Genomic DNA, 26,055 nt, shown 5'->3' with positions numbered 1-26,055 from the left:
CTCAAAGAATAATGTGGCAAGAATGACACAGAATCTGCACAAACTATAACATAGCAAATGTTTTTTTTAGACTGACACAGCAGCACTATGTCTCAGATAATAGAATGTCCCTAGGCACTTCACTGGGATGAAGATCAAAGAAGGATAAATGCAGTGTGAAGGATAAATGCAATGCATGCTGTGTCCGTGCTCACCAGGGCACACAGCAGGTCCACAGCCTCCAGGATGAGCTCCTGGTGTCCGATGCGAGACACTCCAAGGTCTTCCAGCTCCTGGTGTGTGATGCGAAGTAGCTGCTCCCCTCCCACCTTCTCCTGCTCAAAGTTCTTCACATACTGCTGCAGGCAGTCATCCAGGCCTGTGACCAATACCCACATGGCAGACAGAGGCGATGAGAGGCAATCACATCTGCATTTTCCACCTCTTTGAAATATTCCTGTTATTTTGAGTGAATTCATCGCTTTGCTTGATGAGTATTAACACATTCAGTGGGACATTCACTTCATTACAATGGCTAAACCTAGTTCCACATTTAGTTCAGTTAATTAATTTCTCTGTAGACTGAGGCACTTAATATTCCGAATCCTAGAGGGAGGAAGGGAAGCCTATCTGCAGGCATGAACTGTGTAAGTGTATCTAAAGAGATGGTGACAAGTATTGATGAGTCACTGAGCTAAGAATCGCAGGGCCTCCGGGGTCAGGGAGTAATGGAGAAGCAGAGGGCCTTATGTCTGCTTACACCATGTTAATGGCCACACTGCGACTCTCATTCCTGGTGTGCAGGTGCTGGCTGTGTGGTGGGAGCCGACACAGAAAGATCTCAGGGGCAAACACGGAGGACTCTAAAGTGCTGTGTGCTGCTCTGAGTGCACTTGAGCAGACACACTCAAAGCACAAATGTGGAGGAACTCTAATCCCAAGTGACACATGTGTCTTCTCAGGCGGAAGCTGTGACTGTGTGAATGTCAACATTAGTGTTCTCACTAAAGGGAGTTTAACATACACAACTACATAGACAAATAGACAGACACACACACATGCTCAAAAGTGCTCACTCACATAGATTATTCCAAATGTCAAGGGAAGATGTGAAGGGTTTGCCACACAGCTGTTCAAACATTCTTTACTTTGTGCAAAGACAAATACAGAGACACATATATAGAAAAACACACACATGTACACACATGTACACAAACACACACACACACACACACACACACACACACACACACACACACACACACACACACACAATGTCAAATGCCCTGCTGTCATGGACACATATCCGTGAACTTGAAGGACTATTGTCATCATTCAGGGTAGAACTGCTTGGCAAAACATCATGGTTGTCAGGGAAACACATACCACCCACTTTCTATACACTGACCCTCCTGGGGTGGATTATTCCCTCACAGGCTTAACAAATAAAGAATCCGACATCGCTAAACACAGCTATATTTATACACTCGGCACATATGTGCCGTCTCCGCACAGATCTATCAGTCGTGTTCAAATGAAAAAGAAAAATTCATGATCTACTTGGGGTGGCAAGATTCTCATCTTGTATACAAAAGACAGGATGGGAGAGGAAAGCAGTCATAACAATTATCTGATCAATATAGACAGAAAAATCTTTTTGTGACATGCCAGTGGATGATGCTAAGCTTCTGGGATGTGATTACTGGCTCACAGAAACAGCAGACAGCCTCTGCCACTCCACTCTTTTTCTAGTCACTGTTCTCCCACTCCGCCTCCCCAGACCCTCCACCTCTTATGTCTGTCTGTTGCCCCTAGTTCTCCTTCTGAGCCCAGTGCAGCTGCCCCCATCCCTCCATCTCTCTCCCTCCTTTTGTTCCTTATCTCCCCCCAAAACTTCCCAACAAGGGAGGAGGCTATAGAACAAGACACTGCCCACAATAATCAAAGCTCAGATCTGTTACCTAATCTCTCCTAGTGTGGAGCCGAGCCATAAACCTAATGGAACTTGATGTGTAAAAGTTGGGCTTGCAGCTAAATGATATACTGAAAGTGAGGTATTGGGGTCTTAGCCCAGTCCTGAACCAAGGAATCTGTCACTGTATGTTGCTATAGAAACAGTACCAGGACAAGCAGATTTAATTAGATCCTCATTATCATACATGAATAGAGGTGTACACATGATTTATGCTTGAATAGACCAATAAGTCATGGAATAATTAAAGCTTTGGCAACAAGTCTTGAATAGTCCAAAGACCTATTCACAGATGAGCTCTGTTGCTTTGGATTTGTGTGGTTTGAGCTGGAATGCTCAAGCAGAAACACTTCACTACTGTTATTCAGGTTCCAATTATAATTTTTAGTACAGCACACTATAGACAAATGGAAAAAATTTATATTCTTTCATAAGAGAGAACAATATATCTGAGAAAGGTAGCTGCATATACACATTATATTTCAAATGCCCTAATATTTCTTGTCATGAAAGGATGACACATTTTTTATAGTGATACTCCCTGAGAAGTACACAGGCTTTTCCATATGAAGCAGTTTATCAAGAAACATTTTTGAAGCGAACGAGCTAATCTATTAAGAGTAGCACTCGTGCTGCTGCCGAGAGAAACACGGTTCCTCACAGAGAGCCAGTGTACACAAACAGGGAGCTCACTGATTAGGAGGACATTAAGCTGCTGGTAATTGTAGCTGCTGTGACTGTGTTAAAATCACATAGAAGAGTGTGGAATGTTAATCTGGATTGTTAATCCCTTTAAAAAGATAAGGGTTAAACACCCATCCACAGCAGGAGTGAGGACTGGTAAGAAAAGGTGAAGGGATCAAAATTAAATGTTTAATATTTGTATTGACATTAGAACACACCAGTCCACTTAAATCCTCCACCTCCCTTAAAAACCCAGAACTTCTCTGAATCGTGTAACTGGTAAGAAGCGTGTCCCAGAACTAAAAGAGGGATTAGGAACTTTGGTATGACAAGGATATTTATGACCAGACAGAAGGGTAATTGCAAGAGACACGCGTCCTCCAAGGTGTATACAGCCAAACACTGCATCTTTCTGAGCTGCAGTTCATGCAGATATAGCCAATCACTGCATCTTTAAGATCATGCAATGTCGGGGGCAGAGTAACATTTGAAAACAATACACAAAATTATACATGATCCTGCTCACAATTTTATCAGTTAGTTAGTTTCATTTAACTTTTAAATATAAAACAAATAATGGTTGATATAGATAAATCTGAAATACCAGGAGGAATATAGGCCCACTGCAGAAGACCGCATTGCATAAGTGAGGCCAGCCTTCAGAAATCATCAGAAGTTCCACACTGCTCAGTGCATAAATCTATTCACAAAGACTCATTTTTCATGGATATAATGAACACACTTGGGGTTACCAATCATTATTATCATAAAACTACTTCATAAAACATGCATTTGATCAGGGCAATATTTGATCTTCATTCTTCCTGAGGTGATAGATCTCAGATGAAATAAGGTTGCTATTTAACTCTTTTATGTGAAGCACTTTGAATTGCATATGAAAAGTGTCATTCTATAAATAAATTGTCCTTGCCTTGTCTTACCTTAGTTTTTGTGAAAACCAAAATGCCCAGGATTGAACTCAGAGAGGGCAGGAGACAGCAAGAGGCAGGAAGCACCAGAGGAACAGAGGTAAGTTCATGGATCTCTCCAGCCTTAGACAGGTTGCTGTTTGGCCATCAGAGACCTCCTTAGGCATCAGCACAAAGCCATATGCTAATGATGCAGTCACAGAATGCTAATCATGATGTGCTGGGGGCCACATAGCGAGACCACAGGACACATCAGTATGTGGGATTGTTAGAGCAAAGTACAGATCTAGAGAGATCTGAGTTTTGTGGTGGGCCACAATTAAACATCAATGGGTTTCCAATCTAAAGTGCAAAAGCTTGTCTTGTCCCATTGCTATGTCTGTTCCTCTGTTCATTGCAAGCAGCTATTGACAGTTAGACAAAAGACAAGAAGGAATGTGAGTCATATTGATGAAAAAAACAGGAAAGCAGGTTGATGTTTGTTAGTGTGTCTGTATATAAAGATCACAGTGTTACTTTCTCCCTCTGACTCCGCCTCCCCATGTTGTTGCATTTTAACCTCTTTTTGCCGTATTTATAAGGTGAAGAGCTCAATTTATTATCCAGTTAGACCACAAAATAGCAATTAATAGAACACAACTAAAAACTGTTGTTTTTCATGTGGTTAGTTAGTTCTCCTGTTGATTTGACTGAATGGAAGGGTGGTGCACAAGTAACTAGGTGTGATTCTTTGAGAGGTTTTTAGCAGAGGTATGAGAACCATCCTGCATTCCAGAGCCAGGTGTTAATAGCCTCAGAACTCAAATGGTACAATGGACAGGCACAAAACAAGCTGAGCAGGTAGACATTTCTGGTCTGATCCCCCCGGCCTCCATGGTATCCACAATTACACTAACAAATATAGGAATCCCCGCTGCAGCAAACTGTGAACCCTAAATGCAAATTCAAAAATACATAAAAATGGCAGATGTGCATTCACCTCCACAACAAGTGGTCTGCCACAAAATACGTAAGATATTAAATGCATGGGAGTTGCCTTAAAACAGCCTTTGGGCATGGCTGCAGCACTATATGAGAGGACACAAGAACAGATACTACAGCTGAAATGCACTCGACAGGCAGACCCTGACAGCCATCAAAAGTCATGCTATTGCTCCAGTGTGGATTAGGATAACCTTATGTTTTACTGTATAGTATTAACATATACAGAAGCAGCCTAAGGGGAGGCAGAGGCAGCTGTGGGAAGTAGGGGATATTTCATTTATACCAGCACACATGAGCCTGAGGGTGCAATAGGGAGAAACATCAGCAGTGCTCTGCTATATTCACATGTTCCTGCTGTGTTTGAGAATATGGTAAAATGCATAGCAACATGACCAGGTGCTCAAGTACTGTAGGTGTTTGTGTTTCTTGCAAGTTCTTGCACACACTGCTGATTAAAAGGCTCTAATAAGCACACAGCCACAAGCACCTTCTAACAGCCTGCCTCACCACAGGGGCTTCAGAATAGACTCTCTGTTTCTCTCTCTCACACTGACAGCAATGCTTGCTTAACTGAGTAGCTGATAATGCAGCTTGTACTTTCTTGTCCCCTACAGATGATGATAAACCTCCTCAGAGTCAAGACACTGTGAATGCAACACATCTTCCAAGAGGTGTCAAGCTGGGAAAGAGGTAAATTGTGAGAGAGTTAAGGCCCTTCCTACATGCCTTTCTTAGTCATGGGTGGACCATCGCCAACATTGCCCAGAACATACACCCACTCTCCATGCGACCAACACTGTATAATTCACAGTGTATCTCGTTGTGTTTTCCTTCTATTTCTTGCCAGACTGGCCATTGCATCCTTCATCTGTCCCATCCTCCACTTTTGTGTTTATACTCCATGAGCACAAGCTCTAACAAAGAGCCACCTATAGCACCTATAACACTGACTATTAGTTTGTCTGTGACATATAAACATTGTCTGTGACATATAAACTTGTCATGTGAGAAATAAACTTGAAACTTGAAACATACACAGGTTTCATCTAAATGAGAAGCATAGGAAAGAGATTGATCAGCCCTGTACAGGTAGCACAGGTGGTAGTAACTAATACACTCATTAAAACCTGGAGTAAGACTATAATCACCTGCATGACTCAGGAAACTATTTATCCCCCCAGGAAACTGTTTATCTCCCAAACCACTGTCGTACCTGTAACAGCATTTGCATGGTTAGAGAGAGAGCAAGCTTTTTTTTCTCTATCTCTCTCTTTCTCTCTATCTCTATCTCTCTCTCTTTCTCTCTCTCTCTCAGTTCAAAGATTCAGAATATTGAGATATGACTACACACACACATACAGAGAGAGAGAGAGAGAGAGAGAGAGAGAGAGAGAGAGAGAGAGAGAGAGAGAGAGCGAAGCTTATCCAAATACAAAGTAGCCAAGCAGAGGCCTAACACGTTAATGGGAACTGTCTTAGAGAGAAATGAGTTATTGATCCAATTTGTTCATATAGGTGAATGAATTCCTTGAAAGCAACACACTGCTGTAAATGTGACTCAGAGGAAAAAATAAGAAGGACAATAGACTTTGCTGCAACAAAGTGTCCAGCTTTAGGTATACAAACTTAAGAACCTACAGGCTACCAGAAATTGTTACTGTCTCATTTATGTTTCTTTATGGTCACTAACGCATATAATTCTAATAGCAGTGGCAGTTGAATATCACTATGAGATTCTATCATGTAAAATACGTTCAATCTCATTTCTTTCAAAATTTCAAATAATAAATACATGTATCCGATTCACTGTTTGTGTGGAAAATCACGGAGGGTTTAGGAGAGCCCCTCTGACTGTCTGGGAGACCCAGCTGATTACTCACTTTGCACGTGACCCATCACTACTCATTCAGTATGACGTGACGACGTGACCACTCATCCACCCAACTCTGTTCATTAATACAATAACAGTAAAGGCTTTTACACTGCCTTGTTAAGGTTTGTGTTCATCCACAGGTGAATGTAATACAAATAGCACAAATTTGCTATAACTGCTTGACTAGGTTAACCTGTGTCTTTTCGTATGGTTTCCTGTCATTTTCAGCCATTGTATTAATGTTTCAAATTATTACTATCGAGGTGCTTTCAGAAGCACACCACCACGCATAAAACATACATGCTTATATGTATATCATTGTGAAAAAATATATATGTGCATGAAAATCCCTTCTCTTATGCGTCTCAAAATATTCAAGATGAATCTTCTTTGCACATCAAATCTGCTACCTACCTTTCATCCAGTCCACCACTTGACATGTTGTCCACTTGCTTACAGGTTCCATGACCAAAGCCATCATGGAAGTTTTTGTGGTCAGTGCCAAAGAAACGAACAAAAGAAAATTTAACTACGAAATTCCTTGCTATTTAAATCGGATTCTGTTACATCCATTTCGCGTTTCCCTGGAAATGTACATTGGCAGACTACTTTGACAAAGCACTGGGGCTCTGTTAAGTCCAAAGCATGTCTGTCTCGGTTAAATCGCAGAGATTCAATGCATTCCTCTGTACTTGTCTTTTGATGACAGCCAAACGATTACTTGATTTATCACGAGCATTCTTTGCGCATTCTTTCCTTCTTGACGGCTTATTTACATCGCGATATTTCTACATTTTGCACTTATCAGCGTTGAATCAAGACAAGATAAAAAACTACGCCAACATCACATCGGTCGACTCAAGCTGTTACCAGTAGTAAACAGTATGCGCGTCCTTTGCGCACACTCGTATGAATCGCGCTCTTATCCTTCTTGCCCGTCGTTGGCTTTTTTAGGCATTTACCCAGCATATGGAACAAACCCAGCGTTACAGCGTTTTATTACTAGATTTTGTGGCCTATGTAAAGCCTCAGACTCAAATGATGGTGGCTGAGCTAACTCAACCATCATTTGATTGTGAAAATGCGCGTCCACAATTCAGAAATTTTGAGAGCGGTCAGACCTATCATTACTGTTGGGATTTGCCGTCTCATTTATCCATTCAAATAAACTTAGGTAGGCTATATGTTTTTATAGACAAATGTGCATTTTAAAAATATATTTTCTTGAAACGAATTATTGCCAATTGTTAATAAAATATTTATATATGTATATATGAATGTGTGTATGTATGTATGTTTGTATGTATGTATTTCCATTTTCTTCTTTTTGGGATTAAGACGACGTTCTTTAAAGTATGAGCTATACTCAAGACTTTTTCTGTGATCATCCAAGAATAAACGCTCACAGCCAATTTGCCAGTCTATAACATAAATTAATCACTCTCAGAAGGAATACTGAACCGTATCATTAAATGTATAAAAGTGTTTTCACTTTACTCATGGGGACTGCCTCTAATCTATTAGTCTAATTTAGAGGAGTCTAATCTGTGACTACATATATTGGTGCAATACATAGATCCTAGAACCCATAAAACATTATGTTGTTGTTGTTTACTGATGACAAGTAATCAGGAATAAAACCAATTGTTAAATAAGTGTTTTATTAAGATTAAAAATACAACACTGACACCCATGGCAGTATGACTATAATCACCTACAGGACCCATGAAACCTTTCCACTAAAATGGAAAATATGCACATTTACTATACTCTAGAAAGAGACTAGTGGAGAGTGATATGATTTTAAAGTACAAGACAGCTCACCATGGTCTGAAAATAAGTGTTACAATTCAAATCTGCTCACAAGAAGTACTGGGGCTAATAGGTATACCTATCAGGCAGGCATCTCTAATGTTTTGTTCATTCATGATGTTAAAAAATGCTCTGTAAATTCTTTAGGCAAGTAAATGGTTTCAAAGAATAAATATCCAGTAATGAGGAGAAGTTGGAGGATGGTTAACACAAATTGTGCATGTCAAGATAGGCTAAAGTCTCTGAATTCTCTGTGTTGTATGTTTTTATTTGTTACTACATATAATAACCAGGTATATTCAACCATTTTGTTGATTAGACTTATAGCTTTTACTATGAACAGCAAGGAACCAAAAGGCCCAGTAGGCCTGTTTATTTAATAATACATTTGGCTGCAGTAAATAAAACCCCCAGAATCTCATTTACTTACTTTCAGCTTATAGATTTCAAAGGAACTAGCTAAAGCTTGCTTGCATGGATGGCAGTGCTTTGAATCAGAATAAGATATGTGGGATATTTGCTACATGTGAGAGCTTAAGGGGGGGAGGGGTGTGTGTTGCTGACAGATGTTTTTATTCTTACCAGCTTGGGAGCACTGAAGAGAGAGGCTCTGAGGAGTATGGAGTGGGGGATGAATATGTTCAAGGCCTGTGCTCCAAATCAGACCTTCCCTATTTACCCTCAGCTCCTCACCATCTGTTGTGCTGCTGTTGTTGCTGCTGCTGCTGCTGCTGCTCTCTCTCTCTGTGTGTGTGTGTGTGTGTGTGTGTGTGTGTGTGTGTGTATGTGCATATGCTGAGGGAAGTTATCCAGTCTCATAGTATTCAGTACTGTGAATGTAGCATTTCCCACTACACCTATTATAAAACAGATCATGAAAATTAATTTTGTACTGTTTTTTGTTTGTTTGTTTGTTTGGTGTTTATGGATGGAACAAATATTGCATTTCAAATTAACACTTAACGTGTGCATGCGTGTGTGTGAGAAGAGACAACAAAGGCATTTGGGGGCAGAACACATTTTATCTTTACCTCTTTACATCAGTTTTCAGTATTAAGTCAACATGACCACAGGATATCAGATCCTTCCAATTGGACCTTTCTGAACATGAGCCAGAAGTATAGAAATGAGAAGTACAGGAGCAAGGGTTTAGATATTTAGGTTACCATTCTCACCATACTGTCAATAAACAACCATTAAATATGGATTAATGAACTTACATGCTAACCTTTATGAAATGTAATGTTAATTATATCAATTTTAACTGCATTATAATTACATAGAACGTTAAACAATCAGGCTATAGCATGCACAAGCAAATTTTACTTGTCTCTTTCAGGTGATAAGCAGCTCTTGCCAGCTACACCAAATGCACACTGCTATTTCAGTCTACCTTTTAACTGCCATTCTATCATGTGCAAAATTTACTAAATGATATTTTCATATCAAAATACTCTTATTTGTATACATTTTATTGATTGAAACTTTAATAATTAACATTAGTTATTAAACCCTTTTTGTAATTAAAAAAATGAACAGCTTTGATATTGATAATACACTTAGAGCTTGATCATTTTTTCACCCAAATGTATCAGAAAACAGAAAATTGCCGCTCACAAATTCATACTGGTGGATATGTTTGTACTAAGATCAAAACTCACCAAGTTATTTTGGCCTTAGGACATTAACTTTCTACGTCGGTTATTTAATTGAAATAACAATACCTTTGCTGTAAACTATATATTGTTTTAGGCTACCTTACCAACGTCTATACACCAGTCTAGACTGCTGCGCATTATTTTTCCGTGGTCTCTTTAAGAGAGACAGGAAATAGCTATTAGACAAAAGTGAAAGTAACTTACAATCTAGCCAAAATATCACTAAGGTCCAGTCGATGTTTAGGGTTTTGAAGTGATATTAATAACTAATTTTGTCTTGTAGGTCTCATCTGCCGTAGTGCAATTAATTCTTAAATTCGAATTAGAAAGTAAACATACATGGACCAGAGCATAGGACTGAAACCATTTTTGTTGGAAATCGCAAGTCAAAGAAAACTTAAAGTAGGCCACTTGAAGTTTGACAACTAGGCCCATCTAGCATAGCTAGCCTCCTATTAGATCCCATATCAAAGAACGAAGTGCACGGTGGATGAGTATTTCTGGAAAGCGTAAGTAACATATTAAAACTTACAATATAAAACAGGTCTGCATGAAGTACATGCACCAAATGTTTGCATTTAACATGCATATATCGTATTATACAATGGCGTTTTTTTTAACACGGAAGTAAAAAATAACTGCGCTATGAAGACCGATGCCTCTAGTGGTTGTATTTGTATTTGTAAGTGATTTTAATATTATCTTTTAAACTCGTTTTGGTAGACAAAAGTACAAATACACCACAGTCCAGGCACCCTAACGAAGGCTAATTTTCCGAGATGGAAGACACAGCCTCGGATAATAGCCTTCCTTTTGGCCAAGGTGCTTCCGCTTTCGGGAGCGATCCAGGAGATGAGGACGACTATAATCCCGAAAGAAGACTGTCGCTTGACTTAATGCATTGGGAACCTATAACACACGTGTACGTATATTTTATTAGACAAGGAAAGTTACATTTTGGTTCTTGCAACAGACGACATATAAATAACATTTTAACCCGTGCGTGTCTGAAATCAATTTTGAGATTTCTGGTAGTGCAAATATGACATCTGCTGGTAAATCTCTGTATGTCCATGCAGTATATTATACATTGGCAGTATAAAACAAAGTAGGCTGAGGATAGATTGTGATTATAATGTTTAATAGATGGGGCCTCTTATCTGACTAGTATTAATAATTAGACAATATTCAGTCACAATAATCAGAGAAGCATTTGACATTTCACTGGTTACCATGTCAACTTTATCATCTTTGTTTCTTTCTTGATTAATTAACATTTTTTCTCAGCTATGATGTTGAGAGAGCTGCTTCCCCTGCACCCAGTTATGTGTCAATGAAGAGTGATGACTGGTTAAATGATAGATTCGAAACAGAAGCTGATGAAGAATCTCCAACCTGCATCACAACTAAGTGAGTCCTTTACCTAGTAATGAAACTGATTACTAATCTGAACATTACTAAATATTTTCAGCTCACCTTAGGCACATGTGAGGTATGTATGGATTTTCTACCAGCATATCACATTGTGGCATGAAGAATCCTCCTCCCTCCAAAACAAAAGGAAGGAGGCAGTTCTTTCAGGCTTTCCATCTTAATTATCACACAACTTCAAGGTGTTTTGAGTCAAGTGTTTAAAGCTGTAAAAACCCTAGAAATTGGAGTGTTTTTCAGTGTTTTTGCTTTGAGGTACCATGTATTTACAGGATCCAGCTGGATAGACAGGATTCTTCCGCATCAAGCTGCTGCTCTTTTTGTAGTGATGAAGGTCAAGAAGGCGAGAGCAAGTCTGAACGAAAGTGAGTTCAGGTGTCTGGTTTTGTGCCCTTAAAAAACTGCTTTTGGAATGTTTTCTTCCTATAATGTTTTTCTTCCTACCATGTAACTTCTGCTTGAACAACTTTAAATCTAGGTCACAGAAAAAATCTTGCAGCCAGCCAAGTCCAACTCCTCCCCTAAAACCAGAGTTATTGAAAGATCCTAATGAGAAGCGGCACCCCGCTCTGACTGTTGAATTCACTTTTAAGGTGAGAAATGTTTCATCATGGCTATCATATTGAGAAATGTTTCATATTGCCTTCATAGCTTTCTCTTCATTGCTTGGCCTTCCATAGCTTCACAGCTTTTTTTGATCAGGAAATAGAAAAATCTATTTCCTGATCAATCAGTTTAGAACAAATATTAATATAAAAAGGTTTCACATTGCTGATGTAATCCAACAAATTGCGATTGAAGTTGTTCTGAGGGTCTTTTATGTGTAATTTAACTTGTACTTTATTTAAAATGCATTAACTTGGTCAAGGCAAGCCAGCTTTAAGGATTTTCAATTTAGCTCATTACTTGAGAATTTCTTATATTACCATTTTTCATGTTGTGCACATTAAACTAATAATGTTTTTTACAGGCTCTTCAAAGCTGCCTGCAGAAACTCGCCGCAGATGAATTAAAAAGCTTTAAACGAATCCTGTGGGAGCGCTACCCAGAGTGCTTTCGAGACCCCCTGGATGGCTTTGATATTGTTGATGTGGTAGATAAAATGCTGGAGATCTGTGACATAGAGGTGTCCCTAAAGATTACACAGCTGGTCCTGAGAGACATGAACTTAAAGAAGGTGGCTGACTACCTGCAGGGGCTGTGTAAAAGGAGTAAGAGTCATATACTCCTCCTCATATAGTTCTCCTTCTCTGTTTTTGTTTTCATTAACAAAAATATGAAATTTTGTTTAATGTTTCTTTTATTATCCCATACAGATGAAGTCCGTTACGAGTTAAAAATAACTCTAAAGAGGAAGTATGAGAACATTTATGAAGGCCTGGCCCAGCAGACTCTTTTTGAGGCTGTTTACACAGACCTCTACATTACAGATGGTGGAAATGCTGCATCAAACAGTGAGCATGAGTTTAGACAAATAGAAGAGCTACAGGAGGGTCGCTTTGACAAGAAAGAAGTCCTATCTTGCAGGGACATATTTAACCCTGAGATTGTTAAAACAAGGTATATAAGGACACTATTGACTAAAGGAAGTCCAGGGATTGGTAAATCATCTGCAGTTCAGAGGTTTATACTGGACTGGGTGGACGGGACTGCACACCAAGATGTGTTTTTTCTTCTTCCTCTGCCATTCAAAGAGTTGAACCAGATGGCAGATGCCGAAATAGGCTTCATGGATTTAATCTGTAGACTCTATCCTGAGATGAAGGAGGTGGATAACCTTGAATTTGAAGGCTGTAGTGTAATGTTCATCTGCGATGGCCTGGACGACTGCAATGTGCCCATTGACTTTCGCAGAACTGCATACTGGTGTGATCAGTCTGAGCCGACAACACTAAAAATCTTAATCACCAATCTGATCCGGGGGAACCTGCTGTACTCTGCCTACGTGTGGATCACCACACGACCCATAACAATTAATCTGATCCCTCCAGAATGCATCCACCAGATAACAGAGGTTCGTGGGTTCACAAACGAACAGAGGGAGGCTTATTTCAGGAAGGCAATTGCAGATAAAGAGCTTGCAGAGAGTGTGATTACTTACATCAAGTCCTGCAGGACACTCTACATTATGTGCCACATGCCACTGTTCTGCTGGGTGGTGCGCAATGTGCTTGAGAGAGAGCTCCATAACTTGCCAACTGGGGCAGAGTTCCCAAAAGCTCTTACTCACTTCTATACCAAACTGCTGCTGGTGCACATTAGCATGCGTGGCCAGAAATTGCAGACCACCCAGAGTAAAGAGGGTGTTCTTAATGATCAGGACTTTGTCATGAAACTTGGAAAGATGGCCTTCCAGTTACTGGAGAAGAGTGTGTTTAGAATTGAGAAAGAGAACTGGAAAGAGTGTGGTCTGGATGCTCAAGATGCAGTGGTCACTGCTGGCCTCTGTACGCAGTTCCATAGGGAAAGGTTTGTGATGTATTATGAGAAGGTGGACTGCTTTGTTCACCCAACTATGCAGGAATACCTAGCTGCCCTTTTTGTTTTCCTTTCTTTCAAGAACCATGGGAAGAATGTTTTAGAAGGTCACAAGTTCAAAAAGTTCAAAAAGGAGCCCTCTCTGGTGGATTTGCAGAAGAATGCTGTGGACAAAGCAATGCATGCCAAAGATGGCAATTATGACATCTTCCTGCGTTTTTTTCTGGGCATGTCAGTAGAAGCCAACCAGGATTTGCTTAGGAGCTTCCTTTCCAGCACAGGGCATACATTGCACACCCAGGAAGAAATATCACGTTACATACGAAAAAAGATCAAGGAGAATCACCATCCTGAGAGGAATGAAAACCTTCAGATGTGCTTAGATGAACTTTTCCCTCAGATTAAAAGTAACTGAACTGGTTTAAAAGCATACTGGAAAAACGACACTAGGCCAAAGACTGAAACATAGCTCCTCTCCTCAGATTGCCAGGCTTGTCAAAGATATAACAAGTCTGGCAATCAGACTTGTCATAGCTTTCCACTCTGATTGGCAGTGTTGTTATGCATCTTAAATTGCATGGAGGAGAATGCAGTGCATCCATTTCTGACATTACTGTGTTTTGCTTTTACATATCAGTCTACATTTTACTCATGCAAATTTTGTTACTTATGTTCTGTTACTGCTTCACATCTTGACTAAGTCTTTCATACTTAGGAACTCCTGGCTCAAGCTAAAAGTAAAAAGTTTGGAATGCTGCTTATTTATATATATATCTATCTATATATCTATCTATATATATATATCTATATATATATCTATATATATATCTATATCTATATCTATCTATATATATATATATATATATATATATATATATATATATATATATATATATATATATATATATATAAGCAGCATTCCAAACTTTTTACTTTTAATATAAAAATGTCATATATATGTGTGTATTGTTATACATTTGTGATCAGTATAAAGCTTTCATTGGACATTTTTGAAACCTATTGAATTTACAGTGTTTTGTTTTACAAACAACATATGGTGAAGTTTGATGCAGCTTCCAAAATCATGATTTTTATCCAGAAGCCAAGGACAGCCACTGGAAGGACAAAAGGTTGGTATGCATTTCCAGCATACCTGAAAACAGAAAGGCTGGCGTTTTACTGTACAGTGGAATGCATAGATATTGTGTAGAGCTGACAGGGGCAGTGGTAGCACAGTGGTTAAGATACTTGTAATCAGACACTTACTGTTTCAAGCCCCACCCAAGTTGCCAGTGTTGGGCCCCTGAGCAAGGCCCTTAACCCTCAAGTTGTACTCAGTCATAATTGTAAGTCACTTTGGATAAAAGTGTCAGCTAAATGTTGTTGTACAATAGCCATGTATTTAGTCTTAACTATGAAAACTACATTTGGCACTATTCATAGGTTATTGACAATAAAGGCTTCACTAGTTCTTAACTGTAAGTTCTAATTTTTTCCCTTCAGTTACCTTTAGTATTTAAACACTATTCAAGAACAACAATGGAATTTAAAATTCTGTGCAGTTTGTTAAATTACACCACCTTTATGTATTATGACTTAAACATCAAATCATATTAGGATCCATTGATGTAGTAACTGAGAGAATTCCAAAAGGTTCTTTACCCCCCCCCCCCCCCAACTAAATATTCTTTGTCACTTCCCATATGACTATAACATGGGAATTCATGATCCATTTATGTTGTATCAGTGGTATTTTAAGTTAGGGTTAAACAGCCCTTTCAGTAATTTTCCTCCCTTTGATGTGAATGTAGAGGGAATCATGAGCACCAGGTGGTGTATTTGAACTCCTAGCTATGAGACATAAAGGCCTTGGAGACGCCTTTAAAAATAACCACTGGCAGAATATACACAGCTATAATTTTAAGCTGCAATTTCTTTGATAAAGTTTGCAATGCTCCACTTGTATTGAACATGGGTCTGCTTTCAGATGTAGAGATGATGTTTCATGAAAGACTGCAAAGGTGTTACTTCAAGTGTCTTTAAAAAATAATTTCACTTCAATTGATTGGTTTATTTTCATGTAAATGAGATGCCAAGATTATGAACATTCACAAACTTTAAATAAACTGCATGATTGAATACACTGTTACTGTAAATAAGTAACCTCAAAAATTCTGAAAATAAACCACTTAGAGATGTTGATGTTGAACTTTCTAAGATTCAGGAGTGGTTCCAGATGTGGCAACAGTTGTTACTGTTTCTTCTTCACTACATGAGCACAGTCATATTTGCCTCTGACTACTGTCAGCTTGACACCTGGCAAGTCTTGTGTCCTCCCTCCTTGGATAAGCACTACATTGTGTTCCTGAAGGTTGTGTCCCTCCCCAGGTATGAACACCACTGCTTCTTTGCCATTGGAAAGACGGACCCGCGCACATTTGCGGTTGGCCGAGTTGGGCTTTTTGGGCTTCCTAATTAGAGTCTTCAAAACACGGCCCTTCAGCTGTGGTCGACCGAATGTGGCGCTAACTTTTTTGAGTGGCCGCGGAGGTCTGCCCTGCCGATGCATCTGATTGAGGTGGCCATCGTCCTGGTGAGCACAGGTCCGGACCAGGGGAATGCTGACTGAGTCGCTGCCAAAGTAATTAAATAATATTTGCTTTAAATAAGGCTAACCATAAGCCGCAACATTAATCAAAAACACACAATGCCTGACAATAATAAAATATAGGGAGGAACGAGTCGTAGTGTTGGTATGTAAAAACGGCTTTCAACGTTTCGCTTCGCTACAGCTATCTAGCTAGGTACATTATCCTACCGACCCTGGCAAGTATGTACTCGCAGTCGCTAGCCAGGTTACGACTTTTAAACTCACCTTGCAAGACCGAAGACAGAACTGGCCTCAATCTCCCAAGAAAAGCCATAGTAAATCTGTAAGCGAAATGTTATGTAATCCACATAAAAACAGATAATACTTCATCAATTTATTCAAGAACCTAACAGGACCCTACTGAGTAGACAGTTAGCTGGCTGCTTAGCGTAAAGAATATTGCAAACATGTTAGCTAACGCTAGCCAGCTAACAACCATTTGATTTATATGTGTATATAGCGATTACAACGAACATAACTACATAAAATACACACTGTAGCTACCTGTGTTTAAGTTGCTATCAGGTAATCTCGTGTATCTGGTTTTTACTTGTAGAGAGACACGGGAAAGAGGGGTTATTTTCTACCTTTCGCTACCTTTATGTTATCTATAGTTAGCTAGCCATACTGAAAGTTATCGCAAGCGTTCTTCTTCTTTCGTCCTTCACGACAAAGCGAATCAATATCGACATCTAGTGGTTGGATATAAATACGTATTTAACTCATTGGTAACAGTTCGTTACAGTTGGATCATAATGTCACGATGAGTCAAACCTCTATCCCATAATTATATAGCTAGTAAATACAGTACCATTCTAGGTTATTTATGTACTCTAAAGCTACAACCGTTAATTTTAGCTGAAACGTATACCTATCAGAAACGATGTTGACCATTTATTTAAGGACGATGCTGCAAATGTACAACAAAATATATAAAACAGGAATACGTTATAAAGTATACAGATTTGGTATACTTTACTAAAGTATACTTCGGACATGTCAAGCAAATACCTGAAGTGCAAATATTCGGGGATGTGCAATTCATGTTGCTGACCGCCAGATGTCAAACTGGACAGGTTTGAATCCATTGTATTGTGAGCGTAATCGCTAACGTATTTTAGGCACATAATCAAAAATGGACACATTTAGATTGATTACCGATTTCACAAATTAAGATCATTTCATGTATACAATATATGTTACACAATTTGAATTAGTATTGTGTGCACTGTTCAAATGTCATTTCGTTTTTATGTATTTAGTTTCTTTGCCATTTAGTTTCTTTCAAGCCTTATCATTACATTTAACAGAAAAAATTTAAAAAAAACTTTAAAGTATTTATTTCTAAACAAAATATGTAGGAGGATGTGGCAATTTACAGCACACAACACACCGAGTTTCTGCGTTGCTTTTGCATAACTGTATAAGTGGGTGCTGGCTGTTTGTGTTGCTGGGGCTGGAGGATGATCAGTCAGAGGATGATAAATAGAGCGCTGGAGTGAAGGAGCACAGGAGCGAGGGATGCAGGCTAGGGGCCAGGGTGAGTCATAAGGAGAGAGGGGCCTAATGAATGAGCGCGCACAGATGTGTGAAAGAGGCAGAATGAAAAGCGCGGCTGACTGATTGGAGGAGTGGGAGGTAAGCAAAAGGAACGAGCACCTAAAGTCCTTGTGTACCTTCAAACCTCATGTACCATATGCCCCCTTTCTCTTTTTTCTTCCTCTTTTCAGATGCATCTATTTTTGTTCCTCTTCAGCACTGAAAGGCCACCGCTCTCACAAGGACAGGAAGAAGAGCTGGAGGGAGTGAGGAATGAGGCTCATTCACAGAGTATGGTGGTGGCCAATGGGAGGATAGACGAGTGCTATTTTTGGACATGTAGGCACATGTGGGCCTATAGGGAGAGTAGGTGGGTCAGTGCCGCATTGGACAGTCTCAACGGAGAAGGAACAAACTGAATAAACTTAACAGGAAACTAATGTTAGCATGGCCATGGAGGTGGAGCCTGTCTGTGTAGGATCTGTAGTCACTCGGCAACAGGGGAGAAAATTGAGTCAGAGACCGTTGGAGAAAGTAAAGCCATAGGCTTGATGGGAAAGTGAGAGGGAGGCAGGAAAGGCCATGTAGGGTATTATAATGCACTACCTGGTATAATGAGTGAATGTAGGCTGGGTGAATGTTCACTGTGTGTGTGTGTGTGTGTGTGTGTGTGTGTGTGTGTGTGTGTGTGTGTGTGTGAGAGCGTGTGCATGAGTGAGTGTGCATGAGTGAGTCTGTGTAGGAGTGGGAAGCTGATTGTCTCCACCATGCCTCTGAGTCAAGAGCATGCGTCAGGAAAAACAGATAACACCTCATCATGTGCGTCAGTCTAAAGCTCTCGGTTCCATGAAACCATGGAGACACAATAAAAAGGCAGTGAACAAAAGGGAGGAAGTATAAAGAACAATGCACTCGCTGAGGGGCAGCATTAATGAATGCATGGACACTGATGCTCCTTGCTTTGATAACAATACATTTAATTGACTGTCATACATATTTTGAGGAGAAAAGAACATAGAAGTGAGGCTATTTTTTTTTAATTAAAAAGCAATATGAGCATTAAAGGCAGTAAACATCTTTAATATCACCAAACATTTACTTATCACTGAAATCATTTTATAGAAGAGAATAAATATTTCTCATATAATAAGACAGACACAAACAGGTTTTTGTAAACAATGTCAATCAATAATAAATATCAAGAGTTTAGGAATCAATCCTCTACTTTACTGTAGACAATTCTACATTAGTTTGTGAAAACACAGGGTGCAATAGAACCAATACAAATGTGTTTCATCAATCGTCAATATAATCCTTGTGTAAGACACAGTCTTCACTATAAGTGAATACAAAAGTGGCACTTTTCAAAATTGCCATATCAAGAATACTTTAGAGTATTTTTTTTCTAAAATGACATTCTATTATTATTATTACAAGTGCCCATGTAACATTCATTGTGTTGAAGTATAAACATAAAATGAATATATTTCTTCCATTTTTTTTACAGTCAGTTGTCAGTTATTTAATCTGAGAAGAAAGTATTGTGAAAATTGTGACAATATGCCATACTTTATCAATTAAGTCACAGACTTATTTCAGAACATGTGATCACCGGTTCCATCTGAAAAATAACAATAGAGAAATAGATTAGAATCTTAAAACCTATTAAACTTGAAAACTACATTCCATGTATAAAACCTAAAACTAATGCCGCTTTGAGTCTCACCTTGGTAGAAGTGCTGTGGTGACTCCTGAAAAGAGAGTTGATACAACTCAGTTTGTTGCCTCAAGGCAGGAGTAATCGAAGCGGCTGCCTCGAACACAGGTTCCATGGTGGCCAGCTCCTCCAGGAGGGACTGGGCACAGGGTAGACCAGGGGTGACATCAGGAAGTACTGAGCCAGGGGTTGCCTCAGGTGAGGCTGAGAGAGTGGAGGATTGTGCTGGAGGCAACATCTCCATGTCCATCCTGCTCTCTGTTATCTCCTTTGCCTCATCGAGTGCCCCTGACTCCAGTAGCCTGGCCCCAGTCATGCTGTTATGGTGCGTCGACTGGACGCTACATAGGTGGTGTACACCAACTAAAGCCTCCTCCTGTGTGGGCCCAGGAGGAGGAGGATGCTGAATGGAGGAGTGGGGAGATGGCAGTGAGGGGGAGGAAGAGGAAGATGAAGAGGAGGAGGAGGCTGATAGAGGGACAGCTGGTAGAAGGCTTCCTTGAAATAAAGAGATTTCATCTTGAGCCAGCGATGAGTGAGCCTCCCTCCAGCACATGGTGGGTGGAAATTCACAGGAGGAAGCCACACCACTCTGGATGGATATGGGCTCTTGGAGGAGGACAGGGGAGGGGGTGCGTGTGGTTAGCGGGCGGTCGTGACAGAACCCCTCAGCTACAGAACTGAGATACTGAGCCAAGAGGGAGATCTCCAGTCTCTCTTGCTCATCCTCTGCTTGTTGGGAGAAAAATCCTGGACAGAGCTGTTCAGTGGGAGAAGCTTCTGGGGTCAAAAGGCCCTCAGGGGCACTGTGATATACCGAATGTGGCACATCCACATACAGAGGTCCCCTGATTTGTGGCAAGGCCATGAGGATACTCTTGTCATTGTCTGGACTATCTGGGGTAGGAGGCAACTTCTCAAAAAGAGGCTTGCAGCAATGCTGTACTGACAGTGTGATCCCAGTGCCTGTTGAGAGGGACATCAGTTGATTTGCAGAGGATGTGACTTGATTTATTCGACATGGAATGCCGATCAATGTGGTGACGGAGTCTGGATTAAAGAGCTCCTCACCAAATGTGAAACAACCTCCTCCAAGTCTTGGGGTATAGGGAGGAGTGCATACCAGTTCCCCAAGGCTGTGCTGTTTGGGTATGCTAGGATTGGGAACAAGTGCAGGGGGAGCATGGGATTTACCAGCTGAGCAAAGTCTTGCCATGCTGGATATGTCAGTCAACTGAGAAGGAGGGGCAGTAGGGGCTGTTGTTGTGGTGAGCTTTTTGGCTTCTTGTAACCACGTCTGGTGACTTGCATGCTGTTGGGAGAAACTGTCTTCATCCAGAGAGCTGGTAGGACAGGGGGCAGAGCCCAGAGACAGATTAGACTGGGCAGGTGTGCTGGGCAGCTCCTCAGATGAGCTGCGTCCAGAGGTAGTAAAGCTGAAGTCGAAGGACTGGGCAGATAAGCCACTGCTGCTGGGAGTGAAGACCTGCTCCGGGCTGGACAGTGGCTCTGAGCACTGCTGAGCCAAAGGCTCCTGGTAAAGCAGAGCCAGCTGGCTCTGCTCAGTGTAGAGCTGCTGACGCACAGACCATGCTTCAGACTCACTGATGAGCAAAGGAAGAGAAGGACAACATGTCAGTGTGTTGATGTCTGATTCTGATATGTGGTATCCATTTCCTGTAAATTCAAACAGAAGCAGGTGTGCATAGCTGGGGTACCTAATGACATAGTTCTGGCAGCTGATTGGATGTTCTCCACTCTTGAGCTGTAAGATCATATACAGCCACACCCATGAATGGTCAGCTGTCTCCACCTGGACCACCATCTCCACCTGCCTCTCTCCTTCTTCACGTACTGCAGAGAAGTAGTTATTTTGATAGGGCATATCCTGTCACACTGTAGTGACCTTTCATAGTTAGAAAATTCCTTTTTGGCTTGTTGCTAGTTAGTGTTATTTAAAGTTATAAATACTTTTATAGTATAGCCATCTATATACTCACATAGAGTGCAGTGCTGTGTGGAGGCGTGAGCGAGATCACGGGGATGCAGGAAGCTGTACCAGGAGCGAGAGCGCAGTGTCTCCACGTCATAGCCCAGATACACACTCACACTGCCAGGAAACAGATAGCCATTATAAGTCTTGTTCTGTTTGCTGATGTTACCAACTCCTCTAATAATCATCATGCCAGTCTGTATGCAATTGCTTAAATGTTAAGATTTGGTTCTCTTACCACTCCTGGGCGACCTGGAGCCTCATGTCACGGCTGTGCTGGGACTGGAAGCAGGCCAGCAGAAAGGCCTGCTCAGCGGGTGGGGTGGGGAGAGGGTTCCTGCTGGTTGAAGGGTGTGGTGTCTGGGGCTCCAGAGGTGAGCAGAAACACATCCACACCGCATTGGAAGTCCAATAGGAGGAGGCGTGGTAAGGAGATGGCAGGCAGCGTGCTCGCACAAGACTCATTCTATTCCCAGAGCCCTGCCTTCTCACAAACTTTGAGGTGTTGAATCGACAGCGGAAGAGGTGCTCTAAAAATAGATAGATAGATAGATAGATAGATAGATAGATAGATAGATAGATAGATAGATAGATAGATAGATAGATAGATAGATAGATAGATAGATAGATAGATAGATAGATAGATAGATAGATAGATGAAAAAAGAAAAGATTGTGACAAGACTTTTGTGCAGTTATGTTAGGAAATCTAGATGTGTCTTTGGGCTGTAATGTTTGAAGAAATTGTTACCTGTGTCTATTGTGGTTGCTGGCACAAGATTACTTCTCATGATGAAGTGGTCAGCAGGATCTATAATGTCATACACGCTATCACTCTGGGCAACCAGATCCACCTGTATTATACCAAAAGAATCCTGGTTAGGCACGTATTTCTCACACAGGCGTAGGAACTCTAAGGAATGTTAAAGTGACTGTATTGTTGAAGTCAGTGTTGTTAGGAATGAAACCCCCTAATAACACCTATTTAATATTTAATCGTTTAATTGGTTGTCTTAAAAATAATGATATGATGATGAAAAAAATGATGATATGATGACTGTAATATTACTCACCATAGAGTGGCCCAGGTGCTCAGCGACGTTGTCCGACAGGTACAGAAGTTTACCCTCACTCGTTAGCAAGAGGAGAAAGCCCGGTAAGGTGTGCACGAGCTCTGAGAGTTCGGACAAAGTCTTGTATGTTCCGCTCACATCATGGTGCTCTGCCACAGTTAATTCTGAACAATAAATAGTGTAAGCTAATATTAATCATGAGTACAATAAGTGCTTTTCATCGGTAGCGAAAATAACTAATCTCTGAATAATATATAACATTTTATGTTACGCGACCTATTTTGTTAAAGTAAAAAACAGGTTGCCAGGTCTGTTTTTAATCGCGCCTTTAACAACCGTATACCCCAGCACCATGGACAGCAATTATTTACTTTTCTAAAGTTTCTTCAAAAATGTCTGATTAACATGTTTATTTTAAATGCAGGTTACTACTGATGAAGTTTGTTTAAACCATTACGTTTGCATCAGCTAAGCAACTTCACCAAAAAACAAATTTAGCCTACCTTGTGTGAAGAACACGGACTTTCTTGTGTACATGCAGGCGAGGGACATGATGTGGAGGTATGAAAGCCGAGATTTGTCTGCGTCGGAGATAGGGAGAAGATCCTTCAGGTTACGAATCTCTGCGTTGATCTGGTCCCTCCGCGCCTTCGAAGCCCCTTTTGTGGATCTGTACATTTTCTCGCTCGTTGCCTACAGGTGGCCTCAATAGCTGCCGAAATGCAACAGGAAACGAACGCAATTTCAGGGAATAGTTAAAGGGACTGTAATGATGTCTGTTTAATCATTGGGACAATTGTTGTGAAGCCTGCCGTTATAAAGAAAAAAACTTTAAGGTAGTAACATTTTCCTCGCACAGTCGTTTCTTTGTGTCCCTTTTCTTTAGATAACACTGAAGAGTTAGTTAATGATAATAATGCCAGTTCTCGTGTGTGGTGTGTAGGTTCTGGTAAAAAAACGTTTCATCCATGCCCTTTATATAGAGAAAGATCCCGAGAAGGGGGCGTGTACTGATACATCAGAATCAGTTCCCGCATGGGTCTCTGCATCTACTACTTTGGCTCCTTGATAATGACGTAAGATTGATATGGGAACCCCTTCAACGCAGAGAGCCCAATTTGGGCAAAACCAAGGCGGTGTGGGGCGAAGGTAGTGGTTTTAACTTTGAGCCCTGTTGCGTGCTTGTGCAAGAGCTTATATCAAGTATTTGTAGAACCACTGTCACAATTCAAATTCACAGCTGGCTGGTTTCTCTGCCTCTGCTGTCATTTATTTATTTTTTTCTTATCTTTTCTTTTTTCCCCATTTTTATTGCTTTAGTCATTCGTTCATTCAGGCATGGGGACATATAGACAGGCAGAAATTCTACATTAGTTGTACAATCTTTCCAACTGTCATGAAGGCATGATATACTACAGTGGACACTATGGTTAGTTCACAGGTAAAGGTACTGGTAGGAGGTTGTTATCTCACGATGTTACATCCACCGTGTCTACCCACCCCTCCAACCACACATTTACACAGAAGGAAAATAAACAACAACCACGATAAAGAAAACAAGTGATTCTATTGCACGACTTTACCCCCACACAGCATGATTGGCTGCAGCTTGCTGCATATATTTAACAGTTAACCACAATGAAGGGTAAGGGTCACGATGAAAGCCTATTCCTAACCACAAGCGGCATACTTAGCTAAATAGAATAGAAAGCCCTGCTCTGCTGCATATGAAGTGAACTCCAAAGATCAGCGGTGCATGTAAGTGATAGTAGTAGACTACTCTGTCCCTGGAGCTTCTCTTTGTTATGGCCATAATGTCTGTAGTAAGCTGTGATTAATAGTTCTCCATGTGTATCCTTTTGTGATTTAAATTGAAGTGTAAAGCTCAGTGTGATGAACAATATAAGAGTTATATTTTGTCTTTTGCACATTTTAAGTCAGATTTTGTTAACAAATGTTACCAAACTACAATTTGTCATAATGAGATGTGTCTTTTAGTTGCAAGATGGTCACAGATGGTTTGAGATTGTCTCAAGTATAAGTGTATGGATCATCATTTGATAAATATAACTGAGAACATGTGAGGTTCCCTTGTGTCATCTACTGCATATTTAGAGCACACAGAGAACACTGATGAAGAGGAACAGAACACTTTATCTGAATTACTGTGAAATATGAGGGCAAATGTGTTCTTACACAACCAGGGGCTCAAAGCATGCATGTGTGCATTAAAGAAACATATGTTCACAAAATGAAGGACACTTGTCTGGTTTTACAGTTTCTCCTTCTTTTTGTTCCTGTATATTTTTAAACCAAGAAAATCAAGGTCTTTACTTTATTCCCTGAAAGAATGACAATCTGTTGCTTGGCAACTCTCCCACACAAATACAGGACAAGATGGAAGAAGCCTCACAAAGGTCCTGTCTATTTTTCTCACACTGTCAGTTTGCTGGCTCTTATTTGAACAAATATTTGTATCCCATTTGGTTCAACGATTACATATCCAAAGGTTTACTGTTTTTGTCATACTGACATGTCATAGACATTGACCATCCCTCCAACTCCAAGCAAAACATGGTCAGCTGTGGTGCATGTCGCTTCTGCTAAATTAGCTGTCCTTTTAACAACTTGATGAAGATGTCTGTATGTGTTTGGCAAATGTATATGTTTAAGTACTCATATGTTTTTGAGTGTGTAAAAAATTTATATATATATATATATATATATATATATATATATATATATTAATGTGTGTGTGTGTGTCTGAAAGTTTAAATCACAGTACCAGTGATTAGCTGAGCAGAGAAAATGTATCCACATTTCCTTCCTCTTACCAGCTTTTTGCTGAGAGCTCATCTACACTGCAACTGTGTCTCTTTATTCTTCTTTGTTGTTTGGATTATTTTTAGAATTTGGCTCAAAACTCACTGTTTTTTGTTTTTGTAATGGAACTTTTAAGCAGACCAAAATCAATATATAGAGAGTATAAATCCACTGCATTAAAAGAAATTGTTAAATGAAATTCAGTGGTGCAAGAGAAGCATTCATTTGTCAATTAAACTATTAGCTGTTCCTTCCATGCCCTTATCCAGAGTTGATATGTCATTTTATACAGAGGTTAAGTCTTCCTGTTTGTGCTCCATATATGTTTCTGTGCCCACATTATTTTGACTCCTACATCACTAATATTGTTCTTTTCTTTGCTAGGCTCCATTAAGATCATTACTGGTCAAATAGCAGTTATGTTTGACCTTATGAACAATAGTGAACATATAATGAGACAA

The 26,055-nt window shown here is 40.1% G+C and overlaps 4 protein-coding genes and 2 long non-coding RNA genes across 11 annotated transcripts in view; 3 read left to right on the top strand and 3 right to left on the bottom strand.

Annotated features, from left to right (window-relative positions):
* Positions 1–7,575, bottom strand: part of cnksr2b (connector enhancer of kinase suppressor of Ras 2b) — a 22,655-nt gene extending 15,080 nt beyond the window's left edge. For 4 of the 6 annotated variants that reach the window (XM_027005138.2, XM_027005147.2, XM_027005164.2 and 1 more), the window contains exons 1-2: positions 6,836–7,575; positions 195–358 (exon numbers count right to left, since the gene is read on the bottom strand). In XM_027005138.2, the coding sequence (XP_026860939.2) occupies positions 195–358; positions 6,836–6,902 (231 nt within the window). In that variant the 5' untranslated portion in view covers positions 6,903–7,575. The remainder of the gene's footprint in view (positions 1–194; positions 359–6,835) is intronic. The other 2 variants (XM_027005155.2, XM_027005171.2) reach the window with 1 other exon arrangement.
* LOC113574343 overlaps positions 1–9,076 on the top strand; it is a 14,068-nt gene extending 4,992 nt beyond the window's left edge. Inside the window, exons 2-4 of the long non-coding RNA XR_003410314.2 lie at positions 3,582–3,664; positions 5,163–5,238; positions 8,819–9,076. This is a non-coding gene — a long non-coding RNA (uncharacterized LOC113574343). The remainder of the gene's footprint in view (positions 1–3,581; positions 3,665–5,162; positions 5,239–8,818) is intronic.
* A 1,014-nt stretch (positions 9,077–10,090) lies between these two features.
* Positions 10,091–14,612, top strand: nlrc3l1 (NLR family, CARD domain containing 3-like 1). The gene is made up of 7 exons (XM_027005633.2): positions 10,091–10,400; positions 10,615–10,813; positions 11,179–11,301; positions 11,595–11,687; positions 11,801–11,915; positions 12,293–12,533; positions 12,639–14,612. Exons 2-7 carry the CDS (start codon positions 10,671–10,673, stop codon positions 14,213–14,215), a joined length of 2,292 nt encoding a protein of 763 aa, XP_026861434.2. The 5' UTR covers positions 10,091–10,400; positions 10,615–10,670; the 3' UTR covers positions 14,216–14,612.
* A 1,238-nt stretch (positions 14,613–15,850) lies between these two features.
* mrps12 (mitochondrial ribosomal protein S12) lies at positions 15,851–17,111 on the bottom strand. Its single transcript, XM_027005203.2, is given in 4 exon segments — positions 15,851–16,377; positions 16,380–16,433; positions 16,676–16,731; positions 16,955–17,111. Coding segments are annotated over 3 exon segments (429 nt in total). The 5' UTR covers positions 16,725–16,731; positions 16,955–17,111; the 3' UTR covers positions 15,851–16,051.
* An 890-nt stretch (positions 17,112–18,001) lies between these two features.
* On the top strand, positions 18,002–23,384 carry LOC113574442. Its single transcript, XR_003410324.2, has 4 exons — positions 18,002–18,088; positions 18,181–18,359; positions 22,777–22,854; positions 23,313–23,384. It is a non-coding gene; the product is annotated as an uncharacterized LOC113574442 (long non-coding RNA).
* Positions 18,965–23,825, bottom strand: npas4b (neuronal PAS domain protein 4b). Its single transcript, XM_035527400.1, has 8 exons — positions 23,275–23,825; positions 22,772–22,935; positions 22,450–22,552; positions 21,938–22,229; positions 21,707–21,816; positions 21,425–21,560; positions 19,716–21,310; positions 18,965–19,610 (listed from the first exon to the last, which is right to left on the bottom strand). The coding sequence occupies exons 1-8, from the start codon at positions 23,447–23,449 to the stop codon at positions 19,585–19,587; spliced, it is 2,601 nt and encodes an 866-aa protein (XP_035383293.1). The 5' UTR covers positions 23,450–23,825; the 3' UTR covers positions 18,965–19,584.
* Positions 23,826–26,055: the final 2,230 nt, after the last annotated feature.

The sequence above is a fragment of the Electrophorus electricus genome, chromosome 6, assembly GCF_013358815.1.
Source record: "Electrophorus electricus isolate fEleEle1 chromosome 6, fEleEle1.pri, whole genome shotgun sequence".
Classification (NCBI taxonomy): Eukaryota; Metazoa; Chordata; class Actinopteri; order Gymnotiformes; family Gymnotidae; genus Electrophorus; species Electrophorus electricus.
The sequence above is the reverse complement of the archived record's forward strand: the minus strand, read 5'-3'. Positions and strand labels throughout refer to the sequence as shown.